The sequence below is a fragment of the Apium graveolens genome, chromosome 3, assembly GCF_009905375.1.
Source record: "Apium graveolens cultivar Ventura chromosome 3, ASM990537v1, whole genome shotgun sequence".
NCBI lineage: Eukaryota > Viridiplantae > Streptophyta > Magnoliopsida > Apiales > Apiaceae > Apium > Apium graveolens.
In genome coordinates this window covers 1132086-1150065 of record NC_133649.1, presented here as the reverse complement: position 1 = coordinate 1150065, position 17980 = coordinate 1132086, and the positions used below count along the sequence as shown (strand labels likewise).

General features: G+C 32.7%; 2 protein-coding genes and 1 pseudogene across 4 annotated transcripts; 1 reads left to right on the top strand and 2 right to left on the bottom strand.

The window, feature by feature from the left end:
* Positions 1–330: 330 nt before the first annotated feature.
* Positions 331–2907, bottom strand: LOC141711335 (putative cinnamyl alcohol dehydrogenase 1; annotated as a pseudogene).
* A 145-nt stretch (positions 2908–3052) lies between these two features.
* LOC141711334 (putative cinnamyl alcohol dehydrogenase 1) lies at positions 3053–6470 on the bottom strand. 2 transcript variants are annotated; one of them, XM_074513716.1, is made up of 8 exons: positions 6313–6470; positions 5622–5724; positions 5215–5328; positions 4902–5132; positions 4298–4583; positions 4072–4222; positions 3753–3971; positions 3053–3341 (listed from the first exon to the last, which is right to left on the bottom strand). In XM_074513716.1, exons 2-7 carry the CDS (start codon positions 5717–5719, stop codon positions 3775–3777), a joined length of 1077 nt encoding a protein of 358 aa, XP_074369817.1. In that variant the 5' UTR covers positions 5720–5724; positions 6313–6470; the 3' UTR covers positions 3053–3341; positions 3753–3774. The 2 variants fall into 2 exon arrangements, with proteins under 2 accessions (XP_074369817.1, XP_074369818.1); XM_074513717.1 differs by having other exon boundaries at positions 5622–5727; positions 6313–6446.
* Positions 6471–12455: 5985 nt separating this feature from the next.
* LOC141710492 (uncharacterized) lies at positions 12456–17768 on the top strand. 2 transcript variants are annotated; one of them, XM_074513059.1, is made up of 6 exons: positions 12456–13002; positions 13080–13203; positions 13967–14078; positions 15692–15728; positions 15947–16283; positions 17426–17561. In XM_074513059.1, the coding sequence occupies exons 1-6, from the start codon at positions 12820–12822 to the stop codon at positions 17440–17442; spliced, it is 810 nt and encodes a 269-aa protein (XP_074369160.1). In that variant the 5' UTR covers positions 12456–12819; the 3' UTR covers positions 17443–17561. The 2 variants fall into 2 exon arrangements, with proteins under 2 accessions (XP_074369160.1, XP_074369159.1); XM_074513058.1 differs by having other exon boundaries at positions 12467–13002; positions 17473–17768.
* The last annotated feature ends 212 nt before the right edge of the window (positions 17769–17980 follow it).

Below are 17980 nucleotides of genomic sequence, written 5' to 3'. Positions count from 1 at the left end.
GCCACAAAGATGTAACATTCTGTGACATGTTTGTGTGTGTGTGTGGAGTTAATCTGTTGGATGATGGAAGTATAAGAATGTTAAGTAACCAGTTCATTTAAAACCGAATACGATCTTATACTCTTTAAAACTCCTCCTCAATCGTACGATACGTTTCGTTGCGATTGGCAACGACAAATCAATACCAACAACAAATATTAAACTAAATAAATGAGGGTCTGAGCTCTGATATCATGTTAAGTAACCAAAACTTAAGGTAGTAGACGAAGACCCGAACATGATCTTATACTCTTTAACAAAGAAGACACCTTAATATTTACTCGCACCTGGTTACTTGAGGGAGTTCTCAATATCAATCACAAACAGGTACTTCACATCCTTGTTTATCAGCTTCTCTAGTCAGCATTTCCTGCGTCTGTTTTGTACCACCAGTAGCACTCCCAGAAATGGTTTTCATGCCTGCAAGTAGCCCCTCATTAGAAAATGTCTATAAAATGCATTGTTCAGGGAATTCACAAGGAAACTGAGAAAGGATTAAGTCCTCATTAGAAAATGTCTATAAAATGCATTGTTCAGGGAATTCACGAGGAAACTGAGAAAGGATTAAGTCTTCAGAACATACCAAGATCAAGGTTTGCTGGACTAAATTTAACTTCGTTAGGGAAGCCTACCAAGGAAAGCACACCAGCTGTCTTGAGAAGAGGTGATTACTGATCGAAAGGAATGTCTAATGATTGCATATCTTCATCTCTACTTCATTGGAAGATAGCACAAAATTGTCAGCACCAAGAAGATTTAAGGCTTCCTCTTTCTTGGATAGACTAGTGCTGAGCACTGTGACAACCATCCCAAAAGCCTTCCAAATTTGACAGCCAAATGACCTATCCACCTAGTCCAATCACCCCTAGTGACTTACCAGGCTTGTTCATGTTATGCCACATCATTGGAGTGTATACAGTTATACCAGCACAGAGCAAAGGCGCTGCTGGAGGGCAGTGCTCGGGTATTCTAAAACAGTACCTTCCCAGAAAGTGCAACAGATTGTGTCATAACTAGTTTCCTTCAACTCCCGACCTTGAAAAGAAAGTAGATTTTCATACTCAACACGAGTTCAGTTTATCATTTACAATTTCGAGTATTGTTAACTGTTCTAAACTTATTTTCTTATACTACCTAAATTTAAGAAAGATAATCGGACTGAACAGATGAAGATTGAAAATGTATATTGGAAAGGAGGATATATCTGACTTGTCCCTGTCGTGGACAACAATATAGGTGGAATACCCTTCTTTAGTTAAGGTACCATCAACATTAACAATATCAAAGGTGAGGACTTTACCACCCTTTGAGCAATGAATTTCTAAGCCATCGTTACAGTACTCACAGTCTCTGCAACCAACTTCAATCTCTGGTGAGAAAAGTAACACCAATATACATCAGTATAGAGCACAAGCATACCAAATTCTTATAATTCTACATAATTGAGATGCATACCCTGGAACCAAAGGATAGTTTGTGTGTCCACGAAAATTCCTTGTCTAGTAAACCTCCGCATAGCAAACACCACAATGAGTAATTGTCAGCAACTTCCAAGTGCCCTGGGATTCTAGCTGTGTATCCAAGGCAGTTTTTCATCCTTCACTGTGTCCCCAGTCGAAATCATTGTATCTGCTTTGTCCGAAGCTACAAGCTAGCTTTAAAACATGCAAAAATACTAGAGCAATGGAATTTGGAAGAGAGAATATGTTAGTCAGAGAATACGGTTCCTTCAATTGTTCAAATTGTATTGAATTGCTATATCAAGATCACAAGATCACTCAAAATAAATTAAATGCATCCACTCTACAAAAAAACTATATGCAAAAATTAAAATAACAAGAATACTATTCAGTATTCAGGCAACGACTTGTTGGATCATACTTTAAATCAGAAAATCATACATCATGAAACTAATAGTATCATCAAAGTGTCCAACTCGAGCACGGTTGGATATCTCAAGTTGTTAAGAGTTTATCCTTTGTAGTCAAGGTTCTGGGTTCGATTTACGCTCGCCCCGAGAATTTATATGAGAACAGATACTCATTTGTAAGGCTATAAACCATATTTGTCAAAACAAAAAGTGTCCAACTCGAATCATGTTAGTAGTATCAACAAACACAATAAACTAACCAATAAACCTCTAATTAACTTTATTCATAACCTACAGAAAATATGAAAATACACAAACGCACAACAATGATATAACTTGTTAGTTCGCAAAGCAGTTAAAAGAGCCAGCAGATACTTTGCAAAAAAAAAGAGTAAACAAAAAAAAGAAGAAGTTTAGCATAGGTAAAATCCTGAATTTTTGGAGGGCTGCTAATAACACAGATGGAGGTTCGACGAGACGACGTTCCAAATTTCTCCAACAACAAATTGGCGCTAGAAGGAAGGCGTTGTGAGACAACACAAGGGTCGAAGGTTCAAGCCTTTCTTCTAGTGCCAATTGTGGTTGGAGAATTTTATGGAGGTTTGCTTGTTCATGGAAGATTTTGATCATGTTATTAGGGTTTATGTATTGTGGACGCTAAACATAGTAAGGCTGGATTCTATTTATAAGGCGAGGGATTAAGCCAATTTTCTTTTTGCTAATCATAACACTCGAAGACCTCCCCGCAAGGGATACAAGAACTCAACCACTGCACCCAAATTGTGTGTTAACTTCTTCTTAACATGTTAAGTGACTTATTTCCTGCAGTATATGAAATTCTTACGAAAAAATCCATTTATTTGTGAAATTCCTTGTATTTAAATCGATCAGAACAGGCAAAGAAATTTCGGAAATCATTAATAAAGTTATATATTCAAATAAGAGTAGTCAAAGTATTATTATTTAACAGATGGTACAGTATTTATTTTGTAATTTCACAAAAATGACAAATTTAACATCCAACAAAATGGCCAATAACTTACAAGGTGCTAGAAAACCTTTAGCATTGCCATCAATTTTTTCCACGTAGAGAGATTAGCAACTTATCAAACACTCAAGCTAATAATTGCAAGCCACCACAAATTCACAATACAAGCATAATACATATGCATTATGATAACCCCTATTTCCAGGTTATTTTTGTTGACAATAGACCATATACTCGAATTTTTCATTACAAGCTTAGTACTCCATCTGTTCTGATGGGGATGAAAATAAAACCATCTGTTTATGTATAAACTTCACAAATTATTATGTAGGATATAGCTCACATCAGAGGGACTTCGGAGATAGCAAGCCATTGGAGAACAGAAGATTGTCATGAAACTGAGAATGCTACTGATCCGGGGCGTGTTAGACATCGCTCTCTGATCTGAAAAGGCAGAGGAAAGCAAGTTCAAGTATCATCTCCGCAACTTTTAAAATAACGAAAATGATACAAAATTAAGAAATGCAATTGCATAATCTCAAACATAACGAGCCAAGCATTAAGCTTAAGCAGTCTCAACGTGGTTTGAAATTGGTGAGTGATGTTCACATGAAATATAGGTTAGTCAGCATTTAAGAAAGAATACTACTCGAAAAATTGTAATTAACAATAATATATAACGGTTTAAGAAATGTTGTGCTTAAATATGCAGAGGACAAATAGATGTCTAACTTGAACTTAGATAATTTGTTCATTTGTTGACAGATTTTAACATAAACCTGACTTGTTTGAATGTGAGTGCATGTGTAACCAGAAAAAAACAATCAGTTGGGTGATGGAAGTTTAAAAAGACACCTTAATTTTTTCCACAATCGTGTCACTGGAGGGAGTTCTCAATATCAATCACAAATCGATACTTCACGTCCCTGTTTATTAACCTCTCAAGTGCCTCATTTATGTTCTGAATTGGAATAGATTCTATGTTGGGGTGAATTCCGTTGGCAGCACAAAAATCCAGCATTTCTTGCGTCTGTTTTGTACCACCAGTGAGACTCCCAGAAATGGTTTTCATGCCTACAAGAATTAACCCCTAATCAGACAATGTTCACCAAATGCAATGAATGGGGAGTCCTGTAAGAAGAAACTGATAGTGGATTAAGTCTTTACAACATACCTAGATTAAGATTGTGTGGAAGAAATTTAACTTCACTAGGGAAACCCACCAAGGAAAGCACACCACCTGTCTTGAGAAGAGGCAAATACTGATCGAACGGAATATCTCCAGATGCAGTGTTAATTATAAAGTCAAGTGAATTAAGCATCCCCTGCAACGAAAATAAATTCCAAAATTGAAATAGGACACTTCTAAAGTTCTAATCACAAGGCTAGTGATCGCTTACCTTCATCTCTTGTTCATTGGAAGAGATCACAAAATTGTCAGCACCAAGCAGATTTAAAGCTTCCTCCTTCTTGGATAAACTTGTGCTGAACACTGTTACCATCATCCCAAAAGCTTTCCCAAATTTAACGGCCAAGTGACCTAATCCACCTAGCCCAATCACCCCTAGTGACTTACCCGGCTTGTTCATGTTATGTCGAATCATGGGAGTGTAAACAGTTATACCAGCACAGAGCAAAGGTGCTGCTGATGCTGGAGGGTAGTTCTCAGGTATCCTAAAACAGTACCTGCACAATACAAGAAAACGGAGTACATAGTAACCAGTTTCCTTTCAACTCATGATCTTACACAGAAAAGCAGACTTTCATACTCCAAAGTTTTGTAAAATATGACAAATCTTGAATCAAAATTCTTATAAACACGTTTTTAGGGAACATATGATAGTTCATACATTTTTTTCAGTATTACATTGCCTATTGTAAAATGTCGCTGTACTTGTTAAGTAATTTATATTGGAACCTTAATTTAATCAAACGTTCTGTATTTGACCTTTTGAACTCAAAATTAACACATACTTTGAGATTAAGGAAATATTTGATATTCACCTTTCATGGACAACTATATGGGTGGAATACCCTCCTTTAGTGATGGTACCATCATCATCAATGCCATCAAATGTGTAGACAGAACCCTTTGAACAATGAACTTCTAAGCCCTCATTACAGTACTCACAGTCTCTGCAAGAGTTAACATACGTTCCGACTCCAACACAATCACCGACTTTAAAACGTTGGACAATGGAACCAACTTCTCTTACAATTCCAACTATCTCATGGCTAGCAAAAGTAACACCAACATACATCAATAAAGAACACAGGGATGCCAAAATACTTTATGAAACATAAAAAAGTCTCATACCCCGGAACCAGTGGATAATTTGAGTGTTTAGAAAAGTTTCTCGTCCAGCCCACATCCGCATAACAAACACCACAGTGTGTGATTTTTAATGATACATCGGAACTTCCAACTTCCCTGTCAAAATATAAATCCCTCACTGGTTGAAACTTATATTTAATTTACTAAGTACTGAAAAACGCAGAACAACAAAAGTGTGAAGAGTGACAGTGTGACACTTCTTTTTCATTAAAAATCTGATTAGAATTGCATATCTATATCAAGTATTTAAATGATTGACTGTAGTTTTGCCTTTTATACATATTTATGACTAGAACGTAATTAGGGAACTAGAATGTCATCTTTAAACAAGACACAGAAATTTAGGGAACCAGAATGTCATCTTTAAACACGACACAAAAATGCAGAACCTGCGGCTGAACTTGTAAGGCGAAAGAAATCCAGAAGGATCTCTAGCTGCATATCCAAGGCAGTTCCCATCATTCACATTGTCACCAGTTGAAGTCATTGTATCTGCTTCATCGGACACAACAAGCTACTAGTATTAGTAATTAACAGATACTAGTACCAACAAACTCGAAACAGAGAATTTGTTAACTGAATAAATGTTAAATACCAATCCTATTGAATGGCTATATCTAGATCACAGAAGTATATAAACTCTATCTACTGAAAAAATAGTTCTACTCAGCCAACCACTCACTGATCGTAGCATCACTAACATTATCAGTTACGCAACCAATACTCAACTATACAAACAGTCTCACTCCAATTGTAATTTAGCAATAAAACTACCCAGTCAGCCTTTAATTACTTTCAGAATACAGGGTCACGCTCTATGGAGAACACGAAAAAGTTTAGCGGAAAGGATAATTTATGGTTTGAATTTTATTTCTAAAATTGTATTTATATTGTATGGGGACTAAAAGCACAGATAAAATGATTACAAGACAGATAAACAATACAAGATGATGATGATCATATAAGAACTAGTCAAAAAGGCCATTCAAAACTAAAATGCCAATATTATAGAAGATAATCATGTAAATAAACAAATCAAAGATACAAAAACAATGTGTATGCATATGATGTTTATCTTACCGGGAAGATCTTAATCGAGAAGCTAAGAACACACTTCGAGATACGATGTTGTTGTGTTTTCTGGTCTAGAGTCTCCTATGTTGTTTGTTGTAGACTCACTCGGTCCCGAATGAAATCTTGATCACTTGATTTTTTTTGCATTAGTCAAAGTTGTAACATCATTTGACTTACTCCTGCATATAAAGGAGGATGTAAATTTGATTTTTTCCATTTGATCTGATCTCGAAATCCAATTGGGACATCCAAGGATAATAAATATCTGATTTTTGCAGTATTTTATCGTCCATTTTTTTTAAATTATCACTAGTACTCCCTTTATTTTTTAATGTGACGTAATACAGTTAAATCTTGATATATAAATACGCTCGAGACCGGAAAATTTTATTCATTTAACGATATTATTCATTTATCGAGATTAAAAATACATTATGTGTATTATGTTGAGACCGGGATCGGAAAAAGTTATTCATTTGACGAGATTATTCGTTTATCGAATATTTATTTATCGAGGTTCCACTGTACTCCCTTTATATTTTTATTGACATTTAAATTTTATGCACATATTTTAAAGTGCGGATAACTAAGAATAATTATTTTAAAAAATTTCATTTTTTGAATAAAAATATACTCTTTCTATTTCTTTTTAATTGTCGTTTAACTTTTTTACACACGTTTCTAAGTACTTTGATCGTATAATTAAAATAATAATTTTCAATTTTTTTTTCTGAATAAAAATATATACGTATAACTTAAACATTTATTTAAAAAAATGATAATTTTTACTATAGAATCAATGCTTCTTGAATGCGGGCAGAAAAGTCATTATAATGAAATACAGGGAATACTATAACAAAATCAAAAATAAATAAATTAAAAATAATTATTTTAACTACACACTCAAAATATTTTAAACTATGTACAGAAAAGTAAAATGACAAACAAAAAAACTAGCTCTTAATTGGTCTACTGTTTTTTGACGAAAATCTATCGGGGAAAAAAACACTTGAAAATATGTACAAATTTATTTCAAAAAATAGTTTAACTATTCCAACTGTCATTCGAATTGTAATTATGTGATGAGAATGTTGGTGCAGGAATTATGTGTTTTGGGCTTTGGCCCAAGCGGGGATGAAAACTATTTTTAAATAAATGAAAAAAATATTCGTGTACTACCCCCTATGAGGATTATTCGAAAACCGAGTACTACCCCCTACGAGGATTATTTAAATATTTAATAATCTAAATGTTTTTTAAAAAATTTAGATTTTATAGCGTGTGTTTTTATAATAGTTAAATTACAGTCAACAGATGTTCCTATAACCAAGTTTTGTCCCGAGTGATGATTCTATTTTTTAAAAATTTTTTGTTCAACGATCCAACCGTACGGATGATGATACTTACTAATTTTTAAGATATCTAATTTTTTTTAAAAAAAAATTAGATTTTACATCATGCGTTTTTATAATAGTCAATTACGGTCAATACGGGTTCCTATAACCAAGTCTTGTTCCGAGTGGTGATTCTATTTTTTTTTAAATTGTTGTACAACGATCCAACCGTACAGATGATGTTACAAACTAATTTTAGTGATGTGTAATTTTTTTAGAAAAAATATAGATTTTATATCATGTGTTTTTATAATAGTCAAATTACGGTCAACACGTGTTCCTTGTAGATTCTTGTCCCCAATGGTTTCTATTTTTTAAAAAATTCTTGTTCGACAATTCAATTATACAAATAATTGTTCTGATTAATTTTATCCTTGTCTTGTTATTTTGACATATATTTTACATTATTTGTATAATTTTCTTATAATATTTAAAATTATAAATATTTAATAAAAAACTGAAAAAATAATTAAATGATGTTGAGACAGAGATCAGCACACTTTTCCAGGCCAAAAAATTGACCGGGTACGTGGATTTAATAAAATTGGTTTGGCAACGTGGATTGAAAGATTAGACTGATGACCAAGCTTAAATTTTCAAAAGAAATAAAATTTTAATGTTGTACAAAATTAGAGGTATGATGACAATTTAGACTAACTAGCATGATAGCCCGTGCAAAGCACGAGCCCATTCAATTTTATTTTTTACTTTTTTGCAAATGTTATAATAGGACCGATTCATTTTTCATATTAATCAACTTCATGTTTCACGATTTAATTAAAGGTCAGTTGTTAGCGGTAGTTCAATCGAAATTTCCGACCCAAAAACATGAATTAGTTTACTAAGTAATATATATTGATATTTCCAAATACGTACATTCTCCATTTTCATGTTTGGTGAGATGACGGATATAATAGCGATATATGAGACGATTTACTTTTAAATTTATGATATGTCTACCAATTTTGATTAATATTTTTGAATCCCGAGATTTTAATTTTTTTTTGAATTTGTGTTAATTTTTTATAAATTGTATTAAAAAAATTATTGGTCATGATGGATGCATTTTAGTCATTCCTTAATAAATGGTAATACTTGGTTATAAATAATCATATTTCTGATATATATAACACTGACCCTTACACTTTTAACTAGGGGTGTACACGGTTTGGCCAACCCGACCAATCCAAACCGAACCGACCCTATTTCGGCCGAACCAAACCGATTTTTTTCAACCCGATATATAGTTGGGTTGAAAAAATGTCAACCCGATTTAATTGGTTTGAATATGGTTTTCGATAATTTTAAACCAATTCAACCCAACCCGATTAAAATATATATGTACATGCTAATTAGTTAATCCAAAATTATGTTTAGGCCATTTACATAGATCCATATATCTCTAACTCTAAATGTAACTTATAACCTCCGTGTTCATAGTTCATTTCGTAACAACAATAGATGTTTGATTAGTGTTATATTTTTTGCATTTATGATTCATTCCAATATTTAAAGCGTAAGAAATATTATTAGTACTTTTGATGTCGAAAATTAGATGCTTAAGACTATTTAATATGGAGGATTGTAATATTGTTTTGAACTATTTTCAAGTGTTTTAAACTTTGAAACCTTATGTTTTATTATAAATTTTTATATTAATTTTGTATATTTAATAAACCGATCAAACCGATCCAAACCGAACCAAACCGAACAATACAAATTGGTTTGGGTTACAAATTTAAACGGTTTGGGTTGGTTTGAAATTTTGAAAACCCGAACTAATTGGGTTGGGTTGCTAAATTCTCCCAACCCGCCCAACCCGATCCGTGTACACCCCTACTTTTAACTACACATAATGTTAGTAAAGGTGACTATTAGAAGCTCATCAAGTGAAACACTCGCTCTATTTATATAATAAAGCACAACTAGTGCCATAGTACAACAATTAAAATAGATGATATGATGCATGTGTATTTTATATAAAATTTAATATGTGATTCTCGTAAGTTATTTTTCGACTAATTTGGATTTTAATTATTACATATTCACATCCTTTATATATAATATATTCAAATTTAATTATTAAAAAAGAGTTTTAAAATTAACACATTAAGTGAGCTACCTAGAAATGTAGTTAATGATTTTAAGAAATTTATTAGTTGTTGTGTTGGTACAATGGTTATAGATGTGATGTTAAATCTATCTAAGTGCTTGAGGATTACTTACTAAATAAGGTGAAACCCCATGTTCACATATAATAGATATAACAAATAGATTATTAAATATTAAAACCAACTGAAATCCAGAATCCACACATATCATTTGTAGCCGGCACTTAAAATGGTGCATTATCTCACTGAAATTTCGATTCCACCATGATTACATTTCCTAATTTGTTTTTTTTACAAGTACAACCTGATTTCTTTTTTATTAAAATTATTGATCACAGCTGTTGAACCTGTAATTTTGGCTGGAATTTTAGTTGGTCTATTCTTTTTATATATACATGTATGAGTCAATACTGCTACTGTGTATATAATGAATAGATGGCATGTAATTCATGAGTAGGTTTTGATTAATCGGTTTTCTGTGGTGTGTCTAAGTACAAATATTAAACACTAAATTCGGTAAATTTAACATAATTTGATCGACTCCGACTATTTAATAATGCATGGGCTCATAGACATATACTAACAAAATTTTGCTGACTTTTTTTTGAAAATCCAGCCAAGGCTCGATGTTAAATCAAATGTATTAACTCGAGTAGTTCTTAAATTCACAACAAATTGAGCATAATCGGATATCTTAAGTGATTAAGAGTTTATCATCTGTCATTTCAGTTAATAGGTTCGATACTCGCTCATCTCGAGAATTTATTAGAAAATATACTCATTTTTAAGATTTATAAGACATATTTGTCGGAAAAAATCACAATAAATTCGTTGGTGCACTTGGTAATTGCTATACTTACCTAAAAAATCTGAGGAAAGGGGTATTAGAGCATTTGCTGAACCTGTAAGGTGATGTGCTCTAATAGGGCTTGACTATAATACTAAATTTGTGTAGCTTTGTTACAGTTCTGGAGAGATCCGACAAATTTAGTTAAAAGTTTTGGAGTTCTCAAAATTATGCAAATTATGTATAATTTGTGCCACATAGGATATTTTTGTTAAAAGTTTATCCTATCCGAGATGCTCTTGTGATTACACTCTCAATACTGTCAACGTTGCCACATGCCACCAGACCACTTCAAATTACATGGTCTACAAAAAGAAATTCGTATAATAGCGAATTAGTAGAAAATATTTTGAAGAAAATGTTGAGTAATAATTTGGAAGATGATTTAAGAACTAGGTATAAACAGAAGGTAGATAAAACAATGAGAAAACACCAAGAAGACAACCAAGTATGAGGAGGAGGAAGGAGATTATTGTTAGCAATTGATTGGTGAGCTGGTGGATTTATTAATGCACACATTAGACAGATAGGACACCATTACATTACTCTCCTAGCTCATCATATCTGGTTTATCCCCCATAGTCGGAATATGCTCAAAATCAAATTAATTATGTAAAAGAGAAATGTAAGAGTTTTCAAAATCGTTCTCAAGTTCCAAGAGCATCTCCGATGGCCTAAGAGCATCTCCAATAGTTTTAGTTTTAAGTGGTCGACTAAATTGGACATGTAGGATAATATGTAAAAAAAATTGAATCTTTAAGGCATTGTACTTCAATAATATTGGTTATATTGGTTATCTATATTTTAAAAGTAGTATGTTATTAAAATTTTAAATATAGTCAACATCAATAGGTTGATTATATTTATAAATAAGGAAAATGTACCATTGAAGATGAATTTTATAGAGATTATCTAAAAATAATATGCCCTACAATAGTGCAAAACCATTAGTTAAAATTTTAGATAATTCAGTAATGTTAGATCATATTTGTTGAACCTTTGAAAAGCGGTAGCAATATGTTAAATTATTTTATTACCATGTTAAAATAAAGTATTCTATTTATAACAAACAAAAATAATAATTACATACTATTTTTAAAATATACCTAACCATTATAGTCAACTCCGTTTGAAGTTCAATCTCTTATAGATTCAGTAAAATTTTAGATAATCAGGATTTCAATTATTTAGCAAACCATTATAGTTAACAACCATCGTAGATGCTCTAAGTACTAAATCATATATTTTATCTGTCTTGTTTGATTTTTGATGGTCAAATTGACTCAATTTTGACCATACATATAAACTCATTATTTCATTATTTTGAAAATCTGAAAAATACATATTGAAGTAGATTGAACATAGTTTCTAATAATATATTTTTTTAAAATATTTTCGATAATGTACTATGTGTAATTTTCAATCGAAGTTGGGTCAATTTGACATCAAAAAATCAAACAGTACAGATAATTTGGGACACAGGGAGTACTAAATAACGAAATAAAGAAACATGCTACCGTCTCCAAAAACGTTCAAATTTTTTTCTCAAATGCTAAGTTGTCATGGGACTATTGGTTTTCATCTTATAAATGAAATGTATCCCTAGTATATTAATACGAATCTCACAAGGAAGAAGATGTTATGTGTCATTTCAGAATATTTTTGAGATTTTTTGAAGGTGCTAAAATAAATCTATATTTGGTTAGCAACAACATAGGTGAGTATTAGCAAAATTCTTGCCAGGAAATCTTGAAGATTTTAGTTAGAAAGATTTATTGTTAGAAGGGCCATCCAATTGTATAAAGAAAAGCAAGTAAAGATTGGAGTTAATACCAATAACACCCCTGTCAGTTAAACTATTCATGCAGGCAATTGAAGTATTGAACTAGCTAGCTGTCATTCGTTTATACAAAGAAACCACTCAACCCCTCCTTCTCATTTCCAGCAAATTATAGTTTGCAGCTGTCTGATTCCCTTCTCTAAATCTCAACTTTCTCCCTTTCTTTTCCCCATTTTTTATTCCACTTAAAACTTCTACAAAACACACAGACTGCAAGAGTTGAAGAACATTTCACATTGTTTCAACTGCTTCTGCAGCCATTTACATAATGCACAAGTCAAGCGAATGCATGCAACTGATTCTGATTCTTGAATAGGTGTGATGGCGTACCACCAGTATCGATCACCGTTCGGCGACACCACATTTACGAAGGTTTTTGTTGGTGGACTAGCTTGGGAGACGCCAACGGATGTGTTGCAGGAATATTACCAGCAATTCGGAGATATTCTTGAAGCTGTCATCATCAACGATAAAAATACAGGGAAATCTAAAGGATATGGATTTGTAAGTTCACAGTCATTACTAGAAATCGTAAATATATACGAATAATGATTTGAATTAAGGACAATTTGGATGAACAGGTAACTTTTCGCGATGCTGAATCAGCTAGACGAGCTTGTGCTGAACCCAACCCTGTGATTGATGGAAGAAAAGCTAATTGTAATATTGCTTCCCTTGGCCGGCCTCGACCTTCTCCGCCTCGAGGTTTGTGCAATCTTTCCCCGGATATTCGAGTACATACTGCAATACGATCTGAGTCCAAACTTTTTATGCTAACGAATTGGGGTATCGAAAAAATTGAACTTTCGGGGCACATTTTTATTGTATACAGGAAGGAACAAAAGAAAAAATAATTAAAATAAAGATATAAAATAAATTTTAGGAAAACATTTTTTATTTTTATTCTAAAAAATTACTTAAATAATAAGATATTTTTCGTAATTAGTTGAACCGATATAAACACTATCTAATCGTAATCAGAATAAAAATTGCACAACATGGTCACACAAAAATTTGTGAGAGTAAAATAGAACACCTCAAAAATAATATTCTCTAAACTGATAACCACTTTATAACTATAAAATGTCTCAACCCCTTATGATAATGTGTATTACTCCCTCCGTTTCTAAAAATATAATCTATTTGTGCTGGACACACGTTTGACAATGCATACTTTTGATTGTTAATATCTTTAATTTCGTATTAGTATTAAATATAAAAACTTCATTATATTATAGTACTTATAAATATGAATCCAACAAAATCACTCATAACTACGTTTGATATTATAGATTAAACGTATATTAGTAGTCAATCGTTTACCGTGAACAGTAAAAAAGTCAAAAGGGGAAACGTTTAACGGGACGGAGGGAGTAATATATAAATCTCTCGTGATAATCTTGCCGTTTTCAAGGATAATACTTTAGTAATATAAAAAAATGTTACTCAGAAAATGTTAGTACTGTAGGAAGAACACAAGGGGGAGCAGCATCATCATCATCAAGCTATAGTGGAGTCCCGGGAGTGGCATTTGCTCCACCAGTACCCCCACCACCCCCTGTCATTTATCCACCTTATGGGTAAGTGTCTCTTTTCTTCAATTTTTTCTATTTCAGTTTCGGTTTTTCGTGGTGTATGCATAAGCACATACTAAGCACAAATTTTTATAATTTTAGTTTGTTTTGATTGTCCAACATTTCTTAATAATGATGGATCCCCGCATTTACAATAAATAGATCAATCAAAACACTCCAAACTTTATAAGTTTTAGTGCTTAGCATATGCCGATGGACACACACCGGACAAACCCTTTAAGTTTTGTTGAGAGAAATGCTAGAACTCCATGCTTTCGTTTGTAATTATAATATTCAACAATATGTCATAAATTCCTATATAAATTCCCATGTGCCTCTATCATTGTACAGCTCTTTACTATGATCAATTCTTACCTGTAAGTCTGTAACCAAAACAATTGGTGCCCTTGTACATATGTAGCCCAAACGGGATATGTTTAATTAGTTGCTATTATTCACTTCGGGGACTTTTATACGAGGAGAAACCGAACATATGACCTATTCAATTTATGGTGCGTATTAGATAGGCCGATTACTTAACATGTAACATTAACGTTTGATATAGAACGATTCTTGGGTTCAAGTCCCTCTGACACTTCTGCTTAACATGTACATGCATGTATCCGAGCTTGATAAAGGACCATTCTTGGGTTCAAGTCCCTCTGGCACTTTTGCTAGCACTACCATTGGTACTGATTTGCAAGTATTCAAAACACAAGTTGTCATTCATCTAACCTACCGTAGGTGTCTTAATTGGTAATTGGTTTAGAGTATGACTTTAGGGGTTTACCATGCCAAGTTCATGAGTTTGAATTCATGGGAAACACGGAATTAAATGGGTTGTCATGCTTGGTGGGTACGAGTGTGCTAGCAGTACTCTGAATTAGTTGAAGTATGCGAAAACTAGCACGAATACTGAATTAACAAAAAAAAAAGTTGTCATTAATATGCATGTTGCATATGAGCTTTATAACATGCAGTCTTACTGAGATTCTTTAATTTTATACTACCAATCTCAATCTTCATGTTCTTCTCTTTAAAAAATCATCCCATCTAATATCATGGTTTGACCATGACCATATGATATACTGACAGTCTGACACAGTATTTAAAATATTTTCCTTGATTCCGTAAAGATGTATTACAATATGAGACACACTTGTCGACAACATGATCTGAAAAATACAGCATTTGTGTGCATCTCCATTCTCCAGAGTTATGTGGTAAAATACATTAACTACCGGAAAATTTAAGTAGAAACTCAGCATTTACATGATGGACAGTGACAGTTGTCATTAGATATAGACATAGATAAGTTTTTTTATCCTAAGAGTAACACTATAACACCCAAACTCAGAGCCGAATGCGGACATGACCCAACAACCTAACACAGGTCAGTCCGAAAAAATTAGCGATTTGGTGCGCATTAATTATTGACTTGTACCTATAAAGGTCTCAAATACTCTTATTTTTATCGATGTGGGATGTTAACATAATCGAAATTAAATAATATCAATTTATGGTTATTTAGGTTTATATGATTTTATCTTCATTTTTTCAATTTTCAACCGCAAGTATCCAATTCTATTCTTAAGCAATCTGTTCCAATGTTTTTGCAGGTACGCACCCTACCCTTCTGATTACGGCTACCACCAAGTTAGTCCCCCTCCTCTTTACCTAAACATGTGAATCACAAACATCTTTTACGATATTTTCAATATAAGGACGTGATTCTGGTGAGAACAATTTAGAATCACCGAAGACCTTGAAAACCTGATTAAAAAGACGAGTTTCACTTGTTGAGATAAAAGTGAAATTAGAACTACTAACAAAAACTATAAATGAATGAGTACTGAAAATGTATTTAAATGCAGAGCATGTACAATTCACAAGTTCAACAGCAGCAGCAGCAGGCACAATATTATCAACAGGCATATGGAGTAGGAGTGTCATCACCATCAGCCATAAGCTCATCACCCTATTATTATGGATACTCATTGCAAGCTCCAAGGGGAACATTATATTCTGGTGCACACAGATTACCCCCACCACAATCTTATCCTTATTATCATCATCTTACACATATGTACCATCTCCAACCGCAGCAGCAGCAGCAGCTGGATGCCTCCTCTTTTTCTAGCTTTCCTGCAGCTCCTCCACCCCCTCTTTTACTTCAGCCACCCAGGCATCCTTTTCCCTCACCTACTCCAGGTAATCATCCTTCGTAATACTCCCTCCGTCTCAAATTAACTATTCCGTTTCACTTTCTTTTACTCCCTCTGTTTATTTGTCGCTTTGACTTTTGCACAAATTTCAATGTTCTTTGACCGGCTAGTTAAAATTATCATTTATAAAAAAATAAAAATAAATAAAAGTACACAACTTATATTTTAATTCACAAAAAAAAAATTAAAATTATATTTCTAACTAGTCGGTCAAACCACATTGAAATACGTGCAAAAGTCAAAACGACAAATAAAAAAAACAGAGGGAGTAGTCAATTTGACCCAATTTTGACTGAAAATTAGAAATTATTCTTCTATAATTTCAAGAAACTGAACATGCAATTAAAGTAGATTATTTATAATTCTCAACAAAGATAGAGCAAACCTCTATGATCGAACGAGCAGTCAAGGGTTCGAGTCTCATCAAAGATAAATGTGCCATTCTTCAGTTTTGGACTTCAAAAACTAAATACGGTTTCTCTGGGCAAATCGAACACTGATCCAAATATCCAAATTTGGGGCCGATTACCCCAAATTCCATTACAATAGTTATCCAAATTTGGATCAGTGAACTGATGGTTTAATATAAAATAATGGTTTTGTTATTTGTAGTTTATGAGATTTTAAATTGATTTTTGATTATTTAATTATATAATTAATAACAGAATATAATTAATAGTTAGCAAAATTTATTTTTAAAATAAAACTTAAAATAATGTGAAAACATAATTTCATTAAAATTTAAAAATAAAAAATAAAGAGGCGCATATTGCACTTAGAGATGCATTAATTGAGCATTTGTGGAAGAGTATACTAATTCGGAAAATTAGCGTTATCAATGATATTTTGTATAAAAATTATTGCAATAAATGTGTTTTTCGTGAATTAAGTGCACAATTTTAATATTTTTATGTGTATTAATTTTTTTTTGATTTAATTAATTTATGAAATGTTATATAAATTGTTAATAATGATTAAATGTTAAATTTAAGATAAAATTGTTTGATATGATATTTATAATATTTGGATCACACACAGTTGGAGTTGGTCAGAAATTTGGATCAGTTGGTGATTTCAAATTTGGATTTTTAGATGGCCTTAAGCCCTAACTTGAAAAACTATATGCAGTTTTGAACTCCCATTGACATTCTCTAAACTATGATGGTTGGTTTCAGATCCACGGACTCCACAAGGACCGCAACAACATACCTCAACCGATCAAACAGAAGCTGGTGCAGAAGCTGTTAGTTCAGAGAGTCCAAACACATGATCATTCTCGTGAAGAAGCTACCTCTCCTTGTTATACCATGCATGGTAGAAAAGCAACGTGCTAATTCCACAATCTTGACAGATCAATTTTTGGACAATTTTTTATATCTTCAACATTGATTCATTTTTTCCCCTTGATTCTAAAGAGTTGTCACCTGATGCTTTTAACAATAATAAGCAAGTTATGGCCCGATATAAAATACGTCAGTATTGTCTACGTTTTCTGGACCTAAACAAAACTAGAAGGGAGACACAAACAAAATAGTTCAATTTTTTAGTTAGAAAAGACAATATATCATTTTTAATAGTATTTTGTCAAAGTGATACGTGAAATATGTTTGATTTGGTTTGGTTTACATGGTAACGTCTGCTGGTTTGATTTGATTAATCATTTCAATATGATCCGCCGATTCG

Coding starts and splice junctions, on each gene's coding strand:
- LOC141710492 (XM_074513058.1), top strand. CDS start 12,820: ATGGCGTACCACCAGTATCGATCACCGTTCGGCGACACCACATTTACG. Junction 14,079..15,691: donor GTCATTTATCCACCTTATGG/GTAAGTGTCTCT, acceptor ATGTTTTTGCAG/GTACGCACCCTACCCTTCTG. Junction 15,729..15,946: donor CTGATTACGGCTACCACCAA/GTTAGTCCCCCT, acceptor ATTTAAATGCAG/AGCATGTACAATTCACAAGT.
- LOC141711334 (XM_074513716.1), bottom strand. CDS start 5,719: ATGACTTCAACTGGTGACAATGTGAATGATGGGAACTGCCTTGGATAT. Junction 5,329..5,621: donor CCTTACAAGTTCAGCCGCAG/GTTCTGCATTTT, acceptor ATATTTTGACAG/GGAAGTTGGAAGTTCCGATG. Junction 5,133..5,214: donor AATTATCCACTGGTTCCGGG/GTATGAGACTTT, acceptor TACTTTTGCTAG/CCATGAGATAGTTGGAATTG.